This window comes from Rhea americana, unplaced genomic scaffold, assembly GCF_003343005.1.
Source record: "Rhea americana isolate MKP2758 unplaced genomic scaffold, rheAme1 scaffold_119, whole genome shotgun sequence".
NCBI classification, from domain to species: domain Eukaryota; kingdom Metazoa; phylum Chordata; class Aves; order Rheiformes; family Rheidae; genus Rhea; species Rhea americana.
The window spans coordinates 1274575-1293952 of record NW_028185250.1 but is presented as its reverse complement, the minus strand read 5'-3'; the positions used below and the strand labels follow the sequence as shown (position 1 = coordinate 1293952).

The window sequence follows — 19378 nt, the reverse complement described above, 5'->3', positions numbered from 1 at the left end:
TCTCTTACCACAGTGGCAGTTAGGTTATGATCCAGCAGACTCCAGCCCATTCCAGGATGTTCTCACACTTCCCACAGAAAGAGTTACTTTCAGTGTTGGTCCACAGAAGGAAGGTTGCTTAGAGGAAGTAGGAAGTTTCAGGCACAGTGAATTTAGCTATTTGTTTTGCCATTGTAGTCTCCATGATTCAGWGATCACTAACTCAGTTCCTCCCTATCTTGTGAGCCATTAACTGTGCTAATGGGAAAAACACTTGGGTAAAAGAGCTTACTCATGGGGGTACCTACATCCAAACAGTGATGTAGGATACATCCAAACAGGACTTTTTTAGCTTGCTTCTGATTAGTGAGCTCACTGGTATCTCATTTCCAAACTATTTTTGCTATTTTTCAATAGAGATAGTCACTGTCTTGTCAAGTCTACACCTAAGCCCAGAAYGAGGTATAGCCCCAGAGATGGTTAAGAAGAAAAAGAGCCTAYCTAGCCCTGGGATATCTCCCAAGCTGGAAACATTCAGCTGCTCCCTGTAGTAACAGTGGTAGGTCCTGGGGCTCATGAGCTGGGCTGTAGTTGAACACAATGTCTGAAGACCCTGCTCTTAGCTTACAGTTTTATACTTTGAGCTTGCTCTTTGTTCTGGCAGTGCCACAGTCTTACTTTGGCTGCTTCCTCGCCCAGAAGTCAGGAAATAGATTAATTTTCTGGTATAGATCTGGYGTCTGTGAAACTCCTGGAGAATTAAAAGTGCAGTTGTTCCAGCTCAGTGCTGACAGAAACCTTATCTGATCATGCTAGCTAAATAGGATCTGTCTGACCTATGTATAAACAAGATGGGTAGTTTCCAAGGAAATTGTAAACCACGGTGAGAGGCAGTGCTAGGGACTGATTAAGAAGGATTTTAGGTCTGAGTCACTAGAAACAATGAGCCCTGCTCAGACCACTTGCCACAGCATTCAAGTTCAAGAAAACTATGAGCTACTCAGTGGAGGGAATCAGGTCATAAGCAGTCTGCTCATACTGATGTTACCACTGACCCTATCCTGTTGAGTAGCGAATACAGATCTGCATAACCTGACAAGCTGAACTGCTACTTTCTTTCCTCAGCTCAAATAATGCAGCTAGTGCAAAGGTGTGTCTGAGAGGTCATGGTAGATGGTTGCAGGAGGAGCCAGTGTTAGCAGGGGATGTCATATGGATGCCTCCTGTTTATAACAAGTGAGAGTGCTGAGAGCTGTCAGATTACACAGACTGATAGGTACCAGCTATGTCCATATAAAAATGATCTGAATTTTAAAGGGGTGCTTTTTGTAAAATTCGGCATCTTAGCTCCCTCGCTTCCACCCAAACCTCACGGATAAATGCATTCTGTTGGCTTAAGAATATGTCACCGTTCTACTGCATGTGGTTATACAGATGTCAGCCTCTACCCTGGAGATAGCTGCATTTTGCTGGTGGTATAATTTTTTCCTGATGTCTAAATACATAGATTATGAAAACCATGCCATTGTCTCCAGTGCAACTGTTCTATGCTCTAGAGATTACATCAGTGGACTGATTGAGGGAAGGCTGATTTTCYTAATGAGTGTGATTCACTTCCCTCTAGACTCTTGAAAACAAGTTGCAGTTAGAGCTCAGTGAACAATCTGTAACAAAAAAAAAAATGTATTCAGTCTTTGTTAACCCCTTCTTTCCCCACTTTTTCAGATGGGTTCTTGGTTTTACTGATTTGTCCATTGATAGATGCATATCTGATTAATGTTTTGTCCACAGCAAGCTGTATTGATATGGACCCCTCAGACTGTGGGTTCATTTTTTTTGAAAGTTACTCAAATATCATACGCAAGAGCAGGATTATAAATATCCGGCAAGATAACTACATGTTTGTACCGTGTTATTCAGGCTGTGTAGGTTTGATTACAACAGTTCTGAACTGATGGCCATTGAAGTCATTGTTTTTCTAAAGACTTCAATGGCCTTTGGATTAGAGCCACAGGTCTATAGATTTTTAAGACCAGAAGGGACCAATAGATCATATAATCAAGCAGATAACACAGGGCATAGAACTCCCTTCAGTTACTCCTKCTAGAGCCCAGTAAATAGTATGTGTCTACATCTTGATGGTAGCAACAGCATGCTTAGTACAATTTGCAGACATGGGAATGAATTGTTCCCAACCCAAAGAGCGCTGCATATAAAGGCAAAAAATACATAGAGAATGGGGAGGCTCTATGTTCTGTTTATGCCATTATGTCCTTATATTGATGCAGACATTCTGTTAATTACCTTAAATCTAGGTGCACTGATCCCTACCTTTCCTTGCCCCCCACTAAAATTGGATTGCTCTGAATTGAGTTCCCTGTGCAGATAGGTAGCCACTGAAAAGTTGCCTTCTTCGAAATTCCTCTTCTGCTGTCTTACAAACCATGATTTTATGAATTCCTGCTGCAGAATTTATTGGGAATGATGTCAGTGGGCACAGATTGTTGACACAGATTCATTTACAGATGCCCTGAATGCCTAAAGATCATCTGTGGTTCCGCTCACCTAATGTGAGTCACCATGGCAGCTGTCCTGTAGGAAGCTGCTGATTGCCCCTTTCTTCTGCGCAGTTAGCAAAGAGTCTTCTTATTCAGACTTGRCTCACAGCAGCAGAAGTATTGTACAGGGTTGAGTAGCTGTAATAATATACTGCAACCTGATCGTCTCCAGGGATATCAGGTGTTGCATCAATTATTCAGACCTTGGAATTGCTAGATGCAAAACTTAACAGACACTTAGGAGGAAATGGGAGCTGTAAGTGCATATCCTAGTACTCCCAGGTGACTCTTCTGTTCTCTCCGTGGAACATTAACTGTTTCACGAGTGCCCAATGATGTAAATGTACAAGTGCAGACTAGTGTTGATTGTTCTAGGTGCACCTCTGGAGAACCCCCTGGATGGTCTGACTGGGTCAAAGGAGGGCATCACTATTTTGCACTACTCATGCAAGAGCCCTAACCCATTCTTGAACTTCACCAAAGCGTGATTGTGTAACATATACTGAAATGCTTTCTAGAAAATCCAAAAATTCTCAGCAAGAATTAGTCATCACCATGGCTTTGAAGGGTGAATGACTGCCCCAAACAGAGCTCTGCAGAGATCTGACAGGCATCCCAACATCTTAACTGCCAGAATTTGCAGATCCAGAATGGGAATCTCACTGGCTCAGCATGTCACCTGGAAGTTTCCTGGGGAAAGTGCAGCCAGACATGAAATGGAGATGGAGTCTCTTGCTATAATCCATCCTTCCTCAAAGCTGGGAACAGAACCTGCTTTAACAGCCTTAAAGTGACCAAGAGGCTACTGACCTCCCTGCTTTCCAGGCCTGAAACACTGACGTCTCACAGACTCCTTTGGGTCAGGCAGGGGAGGAGGCCAGAGGGCAGATTTGGAGCAGTGTCTTCAGTTCAATAGGAAGAATATGTAATCTCAGCTGCTCATTCCTACTGTCTTGCCTACTTCGTCATTGCACTAAAACAGCACATCTGCTCTAAACCCTGAGGCCATGCAGCTGCCCTGTGCTTGGCTTCTGGGACTGAGAGACCACAGACTGGGTGACAACAGGGAAATAGGTTGTTGGCAGAGATTGAAAAGAGATGTGAAAGCCTTCATCATATATCCATTTGCTTCTACAGGGTTTTTGTTAGGATAGGACACCTCCCCCTATACCCCACTTGTATTTTGGGAGCTACAGGAGGCTCTTTCCACTGTGACTGAAGTCTTTGCAAAGACTACCCATAGAAGGGAAACAGGTAGACTTCCTCCTGCCTGGTAGTTGTGCTCTTTTAAACCTGGTAGTGTGTATAAAACAGACTCCTGTTTCAGCTAGGTTGAGAGAGAGCGCTGAGTGCAGTGTGTGCTCTCAGTCCGAGAGCTGAGAACATGAGTTGAGCAAAGTTACCCAGCTGTCTTTGGTGGCAAAGATGAAAGGGTCTGTTATCAAAGCTGGGAGAAGCCCAGCCGTGGGAGCATTTTCCTCGAGGCACCTGGGCATGTCATGAAATGGAGGGTGAAGAAGGAGCAGGCAGACCTCACAGGAACTGTGGTTTGCTCTGCTTCCTGAGTCTGCAGATCTTGTGGGAAAAGTTACCTGAGCATAGTCTTCTTGCCAGGTTCCTCATACTCTGGCCAGCTCCTCCTCACYAAGGCATTACCCAGCATTTCTGAGGGCTGCTGGGTGTGGCAGCAGTAATAGGGAAGGGGCTTATTGGCTTCTTTCAACAGCTTTGTCCCAGAAAACATCCAAGGAGAAGGAATATGGACTGCTGCAGCTCACTCATCTGAGGTACAATGGAAGTGTATTGATCCTGTCACCAGGCTGGCCAGCACTGCTGCATATGGAGACTGTTCTTCACAACTGCTTCACCAGAATAGGTCTCCCTGTAAGGCCTTAGGATTATAATCCAGACCACCCATTCTGGGGTTTGAAGTGAATTTAGATGGTTAATTTATAGTGCTCAGGTTAGGAGAGTACTGACTGATTCRTGCTACCAGGTCCTGGCCCCACTCAGAACAAGAGGAGAGGGGTTGGAGTGTCAGAGGAAGACTAACACTAGCTGTCTTCCTACTCAAGACAAACTGCAGCCTAACTACACCAAATCATGCACTAGGCCTCCTTTGAGGCCTCAGAAGAGCCCCATCTGTATACACTGAGACCCTGTGCAGGTGTGCTTGCTAGCAGCTGAAGCTGGAGTCCAGCCCCACTTCCACATCACATACCTGTAAAGGCTAATCCACATGCTTTTTTTCCTCAGTCCCACGTGTCCACCAAACGTGGTACCAAGTAATCTTCCACAACTGCTCATTTAATCAAAGGAGGGATGGTACCATGTTCTGAAGGATTAGGGCCATGATAAAGGCCAAAGAAGTGGTAGGGCCAGGGATGTTTTGCTGCCTTAGGCAGCTGCCCATGTTGCCCTGAGGAACTGAAAGCCTTTGTGGGTAAATTGCTGTTGGTGTGGACCAGTCTATTTATTAGGAGCTGCAGAGAGAAACAGCAGAAGCAGCCTTTATTTCAGCACTGAGTACATGGGCTCCCTTTGCACTGGCTGGATTTGAGTCAGAGGCAGTGCTGAATTCATTCACAACTGTGGCCCTGCTGAGCTCCTAGCTCTGAACTTATCCTTTATAACCCTTTCCCCTTACTGTGTTGAAATCAAATGTTTTATTCCTCTACCACAGCTAGCCTTCCCTCATCACTTTGTACCTTTAGTATATCTTCCTTCCCAACAGAATTTCAGCAAAGAAGAGTTTACTTTAAACAAACCAAAACAAGAATTTGATCCAACTGTCTAGTTTATCTATTCAAACTCAGCAAGGAAGGCAACACTGCTGTCTGGCAAGGGTCTGGTTTCTACCTGCTCGATCTTTATGTAGATTGTATTGTTACAGGTCTGCTTGGAGATCTCCCAAAAGRCTAGGGTAAACTCTCTGACTGTATAGCTAGAAGCAGTGCCTATGGAAAGATTGTAGATCTTCTCCACTCCTTTCTTAAGGCTAATTGGAAAGCTGCATTTCAATCAGGCTGTATGTTCTGTCAGTTTTATAACATTAGCTAGGCTTCATCCCGTGTGTTTTTATATGAGAATTTTTACTAAATAATTCCCTAGGAGCAAAAGGCAAGCCCCAAATATGGGGTAATACAAGTTGTTCTCAGTTTCTAGAGAAATGTCAAGGCAGACCTTTTTCCACAGCTATGGCTCTCTCTTTCTTAGATTGGAGAGGAAGAGGATTCTAAGGATGCACATCTTTATCCCTTTACAGGGATCTCTGGATAAAGGCGGTCTGGACCGTAAAACAATAGGAGACATTTCAAATAAATATAGTTTTATTTGCATTATAGTTTTGCTTATAATGCAAGTTCAAGTGCTCCCTTTCCAGGCTGATGATATTTCTTAAAGAACGAGCAGTCACATGAGAAAAAATCTCTGTGTAGAAAGATGGATGTATGGACAGAGGTAAAATATCRTATATACTGCTTACTGAGGGAATATTTAAGGAGCTGAAGCATTAGTACGAATTACCATGGCCCAGAGGATAAGAGTAGACGGAAGCTTCTCTGCATCTACGTACTGCCCTCCGATGAGGTGCCCCTGTGGAAGGAATTTTAGCAAGGCAGGCTGAACCCTCCATGGGGATYTCCATCCCATGATGGAGCACCGTGCTGTCTTATCCTCGCCAGCTGGGTACATGCTCTCACCATTGAGCTTGCTGTGCTGCAGTGCAGATATTTGAAGATTTGCTGAGCTCAAGATGCAGTTTGTTTTCCACATTGCTGGACTGTAAATAAGCAAGTGTACAGTGGAGAGAGTGGCAGGCACCAGCCTCCCTCTTTGTGTCCCTCTGCCTGTGGAGGGCAGAGGTCTCCAGGAAGGATAGAGAGGCTRGGGACTGGGAAATTAATAGGCTGAGCATCTAGGCTGAAGGCAGCCAGGCCTTGGGCTTAGTGGGGGGATAGGCAGAGGGAACTCACTCCCAGACTGATCCCACTGATGTTGCAGTCCAGCTCGTTAGAGCCACTATGAATCGCCATAACGACTCCTGTGTTCCATGTGGTCAGGCATCGTGCAGCACATGATAAGCTGGCATACGGGAGCAGAGATGTTGTTRAAGTCTATGTTCAGGGGCTGTGAAAACACTACTGGGGTTGGAGCCAGGAGTCAGATGCCTCATCTGGCCTRTAAGGAAGGACATTCCATACATATGTCCCCTATTCCCCTGCAGAAAKTTTAAGTACAGGAAAGGGATGTGATTAAATGAGATACTGTAGTGAATTTGAAGTGAGGTTTGAGAAAAGCCTGARGCATCGCAATCCTTGTCCTTGCTCCGCAATCCTGGAGCACCGGACTCCATACCATCCCTCTGCTATGTTCTGGTTGCATATTAGATGAGCATTTGCTTTTCTGACAGAGCATTGTTTTAATGTTACAGAGTGTACAGATTATATTTTTTTTTCAGTTCCTTAAACCTTTTGTCCATGCATAAGAAAACTTATTACTGATTGCAAACAACCTCTGAGGAAATTTTGCATGAAAAAGGGTAGCAGGATTTTGTGCTGCAGAAATAGCATCAAAGATGGATGTATCTCATCGTTCATCTCTCTATGCCAACACTTTCTCTAATTAGTCCAGGGATCAAATGAGCAAAGGAGCTCAGGCATAGCTCMATGCTCCTACCATATCACTATCTGCTCTGTGCACACAGGCAGGTGTGGAGATTCTGGAGAGAAGGAGCCATAGCTGTAGTTTGCCTGTCTTCCTCCCATTAGAATCATAGAATCGGTAAGGTTGGAAGGGACCTCTGGAGATCATCTAGTCCAGCCTCCCTGCAACATTGTGTTGTTGCTTCTCTGCTTGATCCATTCCCTCCATCCCAACATTCATATGCACGCCAAGCAGGCTGGATAGTGATGGATCATAGATCAACCTGTGCAATTGGCTTTGCCATGTCAGGGGATATTGCTTCAAGCCCATCCTCATCTGATGATGGTTTAGAAGGTCAKAGTGAAAGTGTGTTTGTTTCTTTGATTTTTTAAATCCACAGTAAAATCCAAGAAAATTCCCTGTAGTCAGATATAAGTAAGCAATTTTACAGATTTGCTGTAGGGGAAACATTGCCAATCAAAACTTAACACATTGATATTTTTATCCTCAGAAAGGCCTTGCTACAGCAGGGAATTGGGGCACTGATTCTGTTGATCCCTTTCACCATAGGCTCCCCACCATAATTAAGCTAAAAGAGGATACCATAGCAACTAGCAGGCCTGTGACACAGGATTAACCATGCTCAGTGCCTCTCTAACTCTGAAGATGATGCCTCACAAGTAGAGCTGGAATAGTTGAGCTTTCTAAACCCTGGTGAAGAGTTGATTTCCTTGGTATGTATGAGATCTCTGAACCCTCCTGCTTTGAAATCATTGAGGAAATGGCTACAGGAAAGGGTCTGTGCAGTGACTTTCTGATCTGACAGAGGTGGCTCTGCACCACAGAATGCTGAGACCAGTTAAAAACATGATGAAATAAAGTTCTGTGTCATTAGGATCAGAAAGCAGCCAAGAGGCTTTAATTGTGTTATTTCATGTTATTAACATATGTTAATGTATGAAGCATCATTAGAGACAGTGAAAGAGTAGATACATCTTATCAGGGCATGAAGASAGATTACATTCCTAAAAAATTACGGCTTAGTACAGGCTGATATTGTCTATTYATGCTATCATTCTTTTTTCCATTCTGTTTTCTAGCTCTCAGAGCAGTAACTTTTCTACCACAGCACYGTAACTGAGAACACCAGCCTGATGCTGATTGCTTTTCATTAGCATCTATTTAAAGGAGATAGAAAGAGATAGTCCTGTATTTGTCCTGAGAATTATGAACAGTAATAGCTTCCTTCTGGGAACTTTAATTTGCTCCTGGGATTTGCCTGTGCTAAGCTTTGGGCTTTTACTTTATCAGTTACAATAAACCACACTTAAGGAAGTGTTCAAAGCCCCTGTTAGTTAGGTAAGGGCTCATTTCTCCCTTGCCTGGTTTTAGGCCTCACATCTGGTTTACAGGTGACTTAGCCCAGGCCTGAGTTGTCTCCACACTGTGCATCTCTTTCAATCCACTGGACATCTCCTGCCCTGAATCAATTTCTTCTTTTCACCTCGGTTTATTTTGCCTACAGTTGAAATACCGTGGGAATTTCCATGGAGGCTTCTGGGGAATAGCCCTATCTGGCTGGTTTCATCTGGGTGCCAAGCCTGAACTATGGCCGTAGGCAAAACTTCTCATGGATAGCTGACCTCATGAGATTGCCCAGCCTGGGGCAGGAATACTRCAAGAAGGCTGTTAGGAGCTGCAGTGAGGTCAGCCTGTGTGCTGTGTGTGAGCCTACAGCCAGCTCAGCTCCTGGCTGTGAATCCTGACCAACTTCCTGATCCAGCCCACAGAGCTGTGCACAAACCTCCATCACCCTGCTCACAATATTGTCCTCCCTTCACTTCTTAGCTGCTCTGCTTCCCTTCATGCAGACTTTATTTATTGAGCTGTGTGTCAAACTCTGCGTACCTCACCCCAGCATTCAACCGCYCAGCTGCACTGTACAAAACTCTCATGGAAACCTTCTCTGCCATCCCACATGGACCATGCTCAAGTCCTGGCCTTGCAGACCCTGCCTCCATCCTGGTGCCGCCTGTGCTAGCACTTCTGAATCTGCTCAGTGATTCAGTGTGGATTTGCAGTGTGACAGTGAAGTCCCAATCCCATGGGAACTGAAAGAAGACCTTTTTGTGTTGTGAGAAAGTAACATTTAAAGGCATCCCTTGGGCCACTGTGTTTTGCAGCCCAGCTGGTGCTTTTTTGCGTGAGTGCTGCTCTCCTGAAATGCCAGCTTTGGTCTTAAAGGGAGGCAGCAGAAGGTACAGCTCCAGCTCACTGTAATTGATTCCTCATCACTCATCAGTAGCCTTTATTCTCCCTTTTGGTTGGGAAGAAGGAATAATACAGATTATAAGGCAAATATTGAGACTGCCTTGTTTGTGGAGTGATACCAAMGGGCTTTCTGGTGACCTGAGATTTTCATTGTGTTCTTCTGTCTCTGGTCAGCTGGAGAGATTTAGCACTAGATAGATTTTTTATGTGCATCACCACCAGGTCTCCTAAGGAAATGCCAGAAACATCTTATAGAGGAGATAGGGAATGGAGGATGACCACAGAAATAAGTAGCAAAACTGACCAGTTGGATGTGGATTCTGATATAGGAATCAGAATTGCAATATAAAACCAAGCTAAAGGATGGCTGTGGCAGCTGTCACCCAAGAACAACCTGGATAGGCCTTTTATATCTTCGCTGATGAAGGCATATCAGCCAGAGAGCAGGCCTCATTTTGTTTTTTCTCTAGTTTATCACCAATGGAAAGGCAGAATAGGTTAGGCACTCCCATTCTCTAGCATCTTCTTTCTAATGTCTTAGAGAACTCATAAAATGGTACATTTTGGTTCCCATCAAAGCTAGTGAATGTTATTATCTTCTTCGTCATCATTATCATATCACATCAGTAAATGAGGCAGGTAAATTACCGAGGGTAAAAGCAATTTGCTCAGGATCATGTGGCAAATCAGTGTCACAGTGAGGAATGAGGTTCTTAATCCTCACRCATCAGTAGCATGTACATTGGCCACCTCCTGCAAAATGGCAGTCTCTATGAGGCAACTTTGGGATGTTACAAGCATCAGGTGGCTGGTTTGATCTGAACTCATGTGATGTGCTGACAGCTACGCAAGGAGGGAGGATAGTTAATGAAGTATGGGAGGATAGTTAATGAAGTATGAGAAGGATGTCGCCAGGTTGTGCCGAGGTGGGTGTTGGCAGTTGTGAGTTCACCAGAAGTCGAGAGCTATGGACAACAACTCACATGTCCTCGCAGTTCTCACACCACCAATATCTTTGTAAGTCTCTCTTTCCATTTGAGTCAGAGATGTCATCTACCTCGTGCATATGGATTCTGATGACTCTAAGTGGGAACCTGGAGCAAGGTTTGATTTTAGGGCAGTGGACKGAACCCAAAGCTTTCACTTGTAAAGCACAAATCCCTGCAGCACTTTTTCCATCACACAGCTGGCTTTCAGGGCCAGACTGAAAAGTAGAGGTTAAGAAGCTCTGAGCAATTAGAAAGATGATTCACAGCTTCCTGTAGCACAGGATTGCCATGTTATTTGGCTGTGTTTGGAGCTCAGATCAGAAGGTTCATTTCCAGGCATCTCCATCACAGGACATATGCCCTTGAACTGAACTGGTAGAGTGTGACAGACCGACATATGGAAGAGAAGAATAAACTAGAAGGCCTAGGCCTACACACTCTTGTGAGGCCTATGTGAGYCCAGTTCAAATGTGTTAAAGTCTTCACCCCTATTAGTTCAAGACCTGGAGTCTCTGTCATGCCTCCCAGAAGTACATTCCTAGTGACTGAGCATTACTAGTGAAGGGAGGATTTGTGGTTTCTTCCTAGCCTTGGGGAGGCTTTGTAAGCTAGCAGAACTTGCAGGTAGTGTTACGAGCAATATATCTGACTTCCCTTTGCAGCTCTGACTGATTTGTAGGGTTGTCAGGGACACATTGCATAGCTGTCCTGACCATCAGTTTTCCTTATGTAGACAGTAATGGTGAAGCATCGCACATTGTGGGGAGATGAGGTTACTTCTCTGCTAATTGGAAACCATCTGAAGAATATCTGCTTATAGACTGTATTGTTTTATTAGAGGGTTTGGGGGCTGAAAGGTGTGTGAGGACATGAAACTGTCAGCCAGGATACGCTCAGGCTTGGTTTGGGTTTAGGCCAGGCATCCACAGCCAGTGCTTAGAGGGCACTAATTTGCATTCCGGATGCTTTTCTGGGTTCCTTTGTATTTTGCCTTCCCTTTTTTCCTAGGGCACCAAAGTCCATTTGCCACCTGATTTGTCTTAGCGCTGGCTGCTCAGCCAAGCTCTTGTACAGCAGATCCTAGCTGCAGTCCCTGAATAAGGTTGGAATAGCAGATGATTTCTTTTAATCGTTGCTTGCTAGCAGTTTCATGCTAATTCTTTGTTCAGCTTCAACCCCTCASCTTACTAGCTCTGTAGTCATGCAGTGGCTGCTGGCCTTAAGAAAGAATAAGAAGCTGTGTTGCTCCTCTTTTTGGGTTATACTGTGTATCCAAAGTGGGAAGCTGGGTACCTCTGTGGAAGGGCATTAGACAGAGCTATTTCCAGGCAGAAGGATATTTTCCCCCTTCCTTTTATTCAGATTCGTCTTATAGGAATTAGCAGTAAGCTCTGCTGTCTCCTTGTCCAATCTGACTGCAACTCAGGTGATGTTCAGACAACTCAGGGAAATACTTCTACCCTTTTGGTCTCAGCCAAGTCAGCCACTCAGAATCTGAACTTTTCATCATCTTTATTATACATCTCTGAACTCCATATGATTTATCTCTTACTTTTCTGATGTCTAGTCACTCAACAGGGGTACTTCCAAGTCCCTATCCTTCACACAATGACCTTAAGGCTCACATGCCAAGAAGGAAGATATCATATAGGAGGTTATGCAAGAAAGGACTGTTCAGTTTCTTTCCATAACCTCTCTCTGCTGCCTCTCAGAAGGGCATACTCAATCTGGAATGCAGTATCCTAAGTACAGTCTGACTATGGGCATATAGGAAAAGGTTCTTATTGCCTCTCTGCTCTCAGATAAAGTATTTCTATGCATGGAGGCCAGAAACACTGATGAAAAACAGTGTGACTAGAGCTGTGGTTGTTTTTTTCAGTTCGCAGGCTGAATTGAAAGAAGAAAAGAAAGTGTTTCAGTTCGACCCAGAGTGAATATTTACAAATATATTTTCATTGAAGCAAAAAAGGAAAAGAAAAGTCAGTTGGGGAGATTACTAAAAAGATATACTTTTGGAAGACAAATTGAGCTAGTTTCATTTGTGGTGGAGGGTAGTGGGGGTGTGAAACTTTTTTCAAAGCAAAAAATGTAAATGCTTTGATATTTGTTGTCTTTGGTGTTTGTTTTAATGGCAGACAAAGCCTTTCAGGAATTGTTTCTGTTGAATTCTGATACAGGAATTCAACGTGCTAATTCACAGAGTTTTTGTGTCACTCTTAAAATATATGGGCTGGGAGGGAAAGACAGGGTAGTATAGGGAATACTGCCCAGCACTACCAAAGAACTGCTGCTCGCTCCAAGGCCTGCAAGGCAACTAGCTACTGAGGACACAGATTGGATTTCTGCGGCTAATGACCAGGGCCAGGGGCAGAGAGRAGACATTAGGCTACAGTGGTCATGTGCGTGTGGTGAACTGGGAGAGGAGAACGTGAGCCCTGGGCTCCCCAGCTGAAGAGGGATGGGGAGAAACTGGTTAGGCTCCAGCAGAGGGTTATCAGGTACCTGATACCTTGGGGAAATCCTGTGGAAGGGAGGTGGAGGGAACTAGGCTTACGCTGGCAAAGAGGAGGCTGCTATCAGCCGTTGGCTTCCAACTATCTGAAGGGCAATTATAAAGATAATAGAGCCAAACTTTTCTCAGTAGTGTTAGACAATATAACAGGGAGCAGTGGCCGCAAATGGTAGCTTAGAAGGTTCATACTGGACACTAGGAAAAATTGGTGCCCTGAGAGGATTTCCAGACTTAGCCAGACAAAGGCATGTTACTCTGCTCTAGAGCTGGAGACAACTCCAAAGAGTAGGTTGGACTGACACCTCCAGAAGTGCCTAGAAGACAGTATTTTTGTCAGCTGCTTCTTGCACTGGGCCACACCAGCTGTGCTACAGACTGCTTCTTCATCGTCCCATCCTCTCCATCTTCATCTGTGTCTGTATCCTCACTTGGATAGCCCAGATGAATGAAACATTACAAGTGACACATCTGTGTCAGCCCAGGAGAAAATTGGCTCCTTTCGGAGGATACCATGACACTGGGGCTCTGCAGGCTGCCCCTGGTCTCACTGGGGCGTGTGAATGTGATGGTGGCATGAGGCTGGGCCCCAGAGCTATGCTGGGTGTCAGCACAGCAGGCTGGCTTACCTGCCTGCCCCATGGTGCCAGCACCTGGTTTCTCTCTTACAGGCTCCTTAAATCTACTGGTTCGTGTGCGGAACAAACGGGCCATYGACACACAGGTCTGGTCACTCAGCGGGAACCGAGGGAACATGTGGCAACAAGCACATGTTCCCATCAACCCACCAGGGCCTTTCCAGGTAAGTGAGATCCACAGCCAAGGAGGCTGCTGTTGCCTACTCTGTACATGTGCCATGGCCTGTAATAGTTTTCCCAGGTGCAGGGACTGGTCAGGCACAGGAAGGGCATGTAGGAGTTCTCCTTTCCCAGTCACTGGAGAGTGATTGCCTGGAAAATTCACCAGCAAGAACTTAGTGGAAACATGAAAATCAAATCTATTTGTCTCTGAAACCATCCGACTATAGTATGTGTAAGCGGTGATTTGATACTATTAATTTTCTCATTGTTATTGATCTGGAAAATACTTGTTGTGGCGCTCCTTCTAAGCAACAGGTCTGTGCAACAGGTCTCTTGCTCCTGAGCAGCTGAAGGATGCAGGCTCTGGCCTGCTGGTCTGCTGGTGTAAGGTGACTCTGAGTGCTAGAGGTTTCTTACAGTGTATGCTACATCAGCCCACCTGCACTATCCCTCTGACTTAACGACTGTAGGACTGCCTCTGTCCACTGTGAATGTGAACTAGGCAGCCTGTATCTACTGCTTGTAGAGTACTTTATGAATACTAGGGAAGTGTGCTGCTTTGTTACTGGAGGTTTTATTGCTGATATTGGTGTGAAACATGTTACAWAGTTGTTGCATGGCTGCTTGTAAGAGCTGAGCCTGTGCAGACTGTTAAGTTGTGGTACTGTGGCAAAATGCCAAGCACAWTTTTGAGCACTACAAAATAGTAAATAAGAATTTATTCTTGCAAGTGCTGTTCAGTGCTGTTTTATTAGTGAAAACTTAATGAAAGCAGAGCTCTGCATGCTCATCTGTTACTCTGCAGATGCTCAACGTTAACTTACATGCACAGAGGTTAGTCCTGTAAGCTATGGGGCCCAACTCTCCAGAGTTGGAGTACTCATATGAGTACTGAAAAAACAGGGAGGAATCATTCACTTGGGGATGTGCACAGATGCTCTCTCTGGTCAGTGCTTTTCCTTATCTATCCCAGGTATACTGCCTTGTTGTTTCAGGGTGACCCATGCAGGCTGCGCAGTGGTTTGTCTTTTTCAGCGTTCGCAGTGGTTTGAGCAAGTATTGGCTATTCCTGGGGGGGAATCTGCAGTAGGGAGGYGGGTACGAGTTTGCGAATGATAAGAATAAGACGAAGGTGAATGGTTAATGGAGAAGAGTCATGACTGGGAGTATATTTGCCATGATGCAAGAGAGAGGGCCCACGTTTGAGGATGTGCTGGATGATAGGGATGGATAGTGCACTTGGCAGCAAGAGTTAAACCCTGCTGAGCATTACTCAGCCCTAAACAGTCCCTGTGCAYCTCTGTGCTGGATGGGCTCTTGCAGCATTGTACAACTTTGCAGCCCCAGCACTGGGCTGCAACTGGGATTCAGTACACAGGGACAGGATGGGACTGCTGCTCTCCGCCTTTTCTCATTGCCCCAGTGGGCAGTGACCTAGCAGTACCCAGGCTGTTAGGAGAGGCAGAGGACCATGGTGACCACTGAAGGAGCTGAGGCTGATACAGCCACAACTATCCAGCTGTCCAACAGTGAGGCAAGTCTCACTGTTCTTCTTGATGTGGAGCGTGGGTGGGAGGTCAGGAGGTGACCCAGCAATCAGCCTGGAAACAGGTCTCCTGCAGGAAACCAGCCCAAGAGCCACCTCAGGTATTGSCTGTAGCCTTGTGAGGGTATCAGGCAGAGGTGAAGGCTCTGGCCACCCTTCCTCTCAACCCATAGGCTGTGGATGCACGTTGCTCCCCAGCTTGACCTAATGGCTTGCACTAAGCACTTTGGCTTTCTACTGGGAAGCAATGGGTACAAAGAACCTTRTGGCAATGAAAAGCATCATTTGGCAGGGGAATGTTGTAGTGGAGCAGCCATAAGTAGCATTAGCTTTCTTTTGGGGAAGTGCTTTGTCAAAGGAGGCATTGCCCCTGCAAGAGAATAGGGAGGTTGGGAATAGGAACTGCCATAAAAGTCAGCTACTAGTGCTTGAATGCTCCTGAGAAATGGAGGCTGCGGTACAGCAGGAGTTTCCCTCTAGGGCTGCTGGGGCTCGATGACAGTCAATCTGCAAGGCCCAGCAGTAAGCCCATTCCTCCAAAGAGAGAGGTTCCTCTGCAGCCTCAGCCTCACTCTGTGCTCTGTCGCTCTGCTTGCAGATCATCTTCGAAGGTGTCCGTGGCACAAGCTATGAGGGGGACATTGCCATTGATGATGTCACCCTGAAAAAAGGAGACTGTCCGAGGAAGCCCATTGGCCCAAACAAGGGTGAGAGTGTTCTTACCTCAGAGGAAAAAGAGTCAGTGTGAGTGCACAGATGAATGCATGTGCTAGGGATGTTCAGCTGATTTTGAATCATGTTCATGAACGGATGGTACCAGCAAGATGGTCTGACTGTCTCAGTCTGCTGAGGGGCTGCCAGGCRCGTGAAGTTGTGCTTTGTAGCTGTGGGTCAGCAAGAGCTCAGATGAATAATCAGATCTTCTAGGGACTGTGCTGCCAGATGCCAACTTGCTGAAGTCTACATTAGTATCTTGGGGTTAGGGACTCATCCCCAACATACATCACAGGTAGCCAAAAGCTTCTGCATTATCTTGTTTCCCAGAAACCCTAAACACAAGAGCTTTGGAAAGAGGGAGATCTTCAGGCTTTAAGAATCTCTGCAGCATTAAGTCAGTCCTTCTCCAGCAACAAAAAGTTCTGCATGTTGGGGCCTGGAGTCAGGGAGAACCGAGTTTCTTCCCATTTGCCTCCAAGCAGAGAGGTATAGCCAGGCAGAGTATTGCAGATACTGGGATGGGAGCAGGCTACCTGAGGTAGATATCACTTCTTCCCCTGATCCTCACAGTGGGTGCTTTGACTAAGCTGTAAGCATCCATGAGACTATGCKCTTCCCTGGGGAGATAATTCCCCAGCCTAATTCATCAGTCAGATAGTCAGCTTAAGGTTCCTTCCGTTTGGTTTTCTCCCATTCCCCTTAGCTGTACAGTGATCTTCAACGCTGTCCCATTTCTTGTTGTTTAGAGTTTAGACCAGTGAGGTATTTACACACAAAACAATCATTGTGAAGGAARAAAAGACAGCTTGATTTATGAATTTAAAATCAGAGCTAAATCTCTCCTCTGTTATCACCTTTTGTATCCCACCACCCCTATCCCAGACCAGCCACATCTTTCTCATTCTAATATTGCAGAAATGGAGACAATTCCACTCTCACTAGCATGTACCTTAGCTGAAAGCCATAGCGGGGTGCACTGATGTTAGTCCTCRAGTGGAAATCACTGGTGTGCCTTTCACCTCAGTGTAGTACTGCCGACAACCTCAACAAGATGCCCCAAATGGGCAGGAGAGCAGACATTCAGTATATACAGACAAGAGCCAACCAGGAGCTTGCAAGCAAGATGCAAATTTTGCATTTAGTTTTGAAGGAAGAATAACTGTCAGAAGCAAAAACTTGTTGAGAAAGAGTCAATTCCAGCAATTTTATTAACTYCAAAGGTGAAAGAGGAAACAAAACCTCAAAATAGTCAGAATTTCCTAAAATTTTAAAATTCCAGGTGAAGTTCAAGGTCTGTTTTAACCTAGATTGGTCAAACTGTAGCCAAAATACCAACAGATCATTTTTCTAATTATTCAAGTTCAATTCAAGTTCAGTCTTCTGGGGAAGAAGAGAGAGTTGGCTTGCAAAAGTAACTAAGATTCAACATCTTCTCCTGAGCTGGAAAAGAAATAATTTTGAAAAGCCTTGAAAATGTCCAGGGAAGTGTAGAAAGATCTTTCATTAGATCTGGAATGTTTGAGGTGGTTTGGGGTGGAGGGGAGGATATGGCACTAATGTGCATTGACTTGTTTGATACATCTGGATTTATCCCGTCAGTAATTTCCTCTCTTTCCCTCTCTTTTTGGCTGGTAGCGGTTGCTCTTCCTGGAAGTGGAGTCCCAGTCCTGCAAAGCCCTTGTCTTTGTGGCCTATTGACTTTCTTCCTTTACGTGCTGCTCAGATGATGGCAAGCAAGCACTCCTGTCTTCGGACCGAGACATTCCTGCTCCTTTCCTACTYAGACACCTCTGCTCCTCTTCCTCCCCTCCTCACTGGCACACCAAAGTGTCCATATGTTACCAAAGACTGACAGGCATGATCACGCAAAGGGATCTGGTTCAGAGCTGGAGGACTCCTTGAGAAAGTCCTAATATCTAAAACAAAGAAAATTAAAAAATAATGACAAAAACAAAAAAGCATGTGTGTGTGAGAGAGAGAGACAGAAAGAGCAGAAGGAAGGAAGGAAGGAAACAGAAACACACAGAAAAGAAGGAAGAAAAGACAAAAATAGAATGAAGAAATGTAAAGAGCAAATGAAGGAGGAAAAACCACCCCCGTGTTTCCTTGAGAACATTGGACAGGGCTTCCTCAGGGAAGTGGGGACTTGTTTTAAACAAACAAACGAAAATATATTAAAGCACAAATTTCTACTGGAACAGTTACCCTCTTTACTGCAGRGTCCACTTCCTGGTGGACATATGCCGCAGTGCTCCCCTTCGGCTCTCCAGGCCCTACYGTGGGCTGTGGCTGCCCCACTCCAGCTGCAGAGTCCTGCAGTAGTGTGCCATTGGCCTCCATGTGGGGCAGCAGSCACCTTGCGTGCTGGTGGCTGAAGCATCTTGCCTCGCACCGCATGTGCTTCTGCACATCCACATCTTCCAGGCTCTCATGTGTTTAAGTGCCCTGTGTGTGATTAGCTTTGGCTGGCGCTGCCTTCCTTTCTCCACCTCTCTGTGCTTCCCACTCTCTAGCCCAAAGAAGACGGATGAGGAATGGACCTGTCACACAGACCATGCTGAAAGGTGGAGAAGGCCCAGCTGAATCTGGCTGCAGCTTTGGTCTCTGAAAGCCTCCTTCTGTCTCAGCACCTCTTGCTGGGCAGAGAAACTGTGAAGGCAGATCTGAGCCGCAAACAGGAAGGTCTCTCTGTGGGGCTGAGGGATGCGATGGGATGGGGTGGGGCGGGGAGGGGTAGGAAGGGGGAGAGCCATCGGACATCGGTTTCCCTCTGTGGATGCTGCGATGAGCGTCACCTCAACCCTGGGCTTAGGCCCAGGATTGCTTCTCAGCCGCTCCTTTGTTAACTATTTGTTTTGGTCTTTTATTCAATTGCTTAACTGCCCCCAGCTCAAGCTTTTTGGRTTATGGGAAGAGTCACACATTTCAGTTTTCTCCACCACACACTGAGGGTCCTCTGTCCACACCCCAGCCCCTGCCAGTCCAGACAGCTCTGAAATTGCCATCTCACATCCTGAGGCCTTTTTAGCACGTGCAGCCCATTAGCTGCAGAGGGGGCGAAATGTGGCAACATCCTTATTGCTCAGGGGAAAGGTGGCTGAATTTTGTCGGCATAGACAGTCTTGCAGCTACTCGACTTCTATCATTAAAGTAGTGAGCAGAGAAGCTGAAAGGTGGAACAGGCAGAGAAATGCCCAAGGATGGATGAAGGCAGGAAGCTTTACCCAAAAGAGAGTTTTACTCTGAAATATGGACCTGTTTTGCCACTGAAAAACGRGGGAACAGACACAGTGGTTGGAATTTCATCTTTTTCCTGCTGATATAATGAAAGGATAAATCTGATGTCTCTCTGCTCCCCACCTGTT

At 45.6% G+C, this 19378-nt stretch overlaps 1 protein-coding gene across 1 annotated transcript in view; it reads left to right on the top strand.

The window, feature by feature from the left end:
• MDGA1 (MAM domain containing glycosylphosphatidylinositol anchor 1) overlaps positions 1-18206 on the top strand; it is a 141989-nt gene extending 123783 nt beyond the window's left edge. The window contains exons 15-17 of the mRNA XM_085320568.1: positions 13622-13752; positions 15895-16003; positions 17649-18206. Coding sequence (XP_085176694.1) covers positions 13622-13752; positions 15895-16003; positions 17649-17740 — 332 coding nt within the window. The 3' untranslated portion in view covers positions 17741-18206. The remainder of the gene's footprint in view (positions 1-13621; positions 13753-15894; positions 16004-17648) is intronic.
• Positions 18207-19378: the final 1172 nt, after the last annotated feature.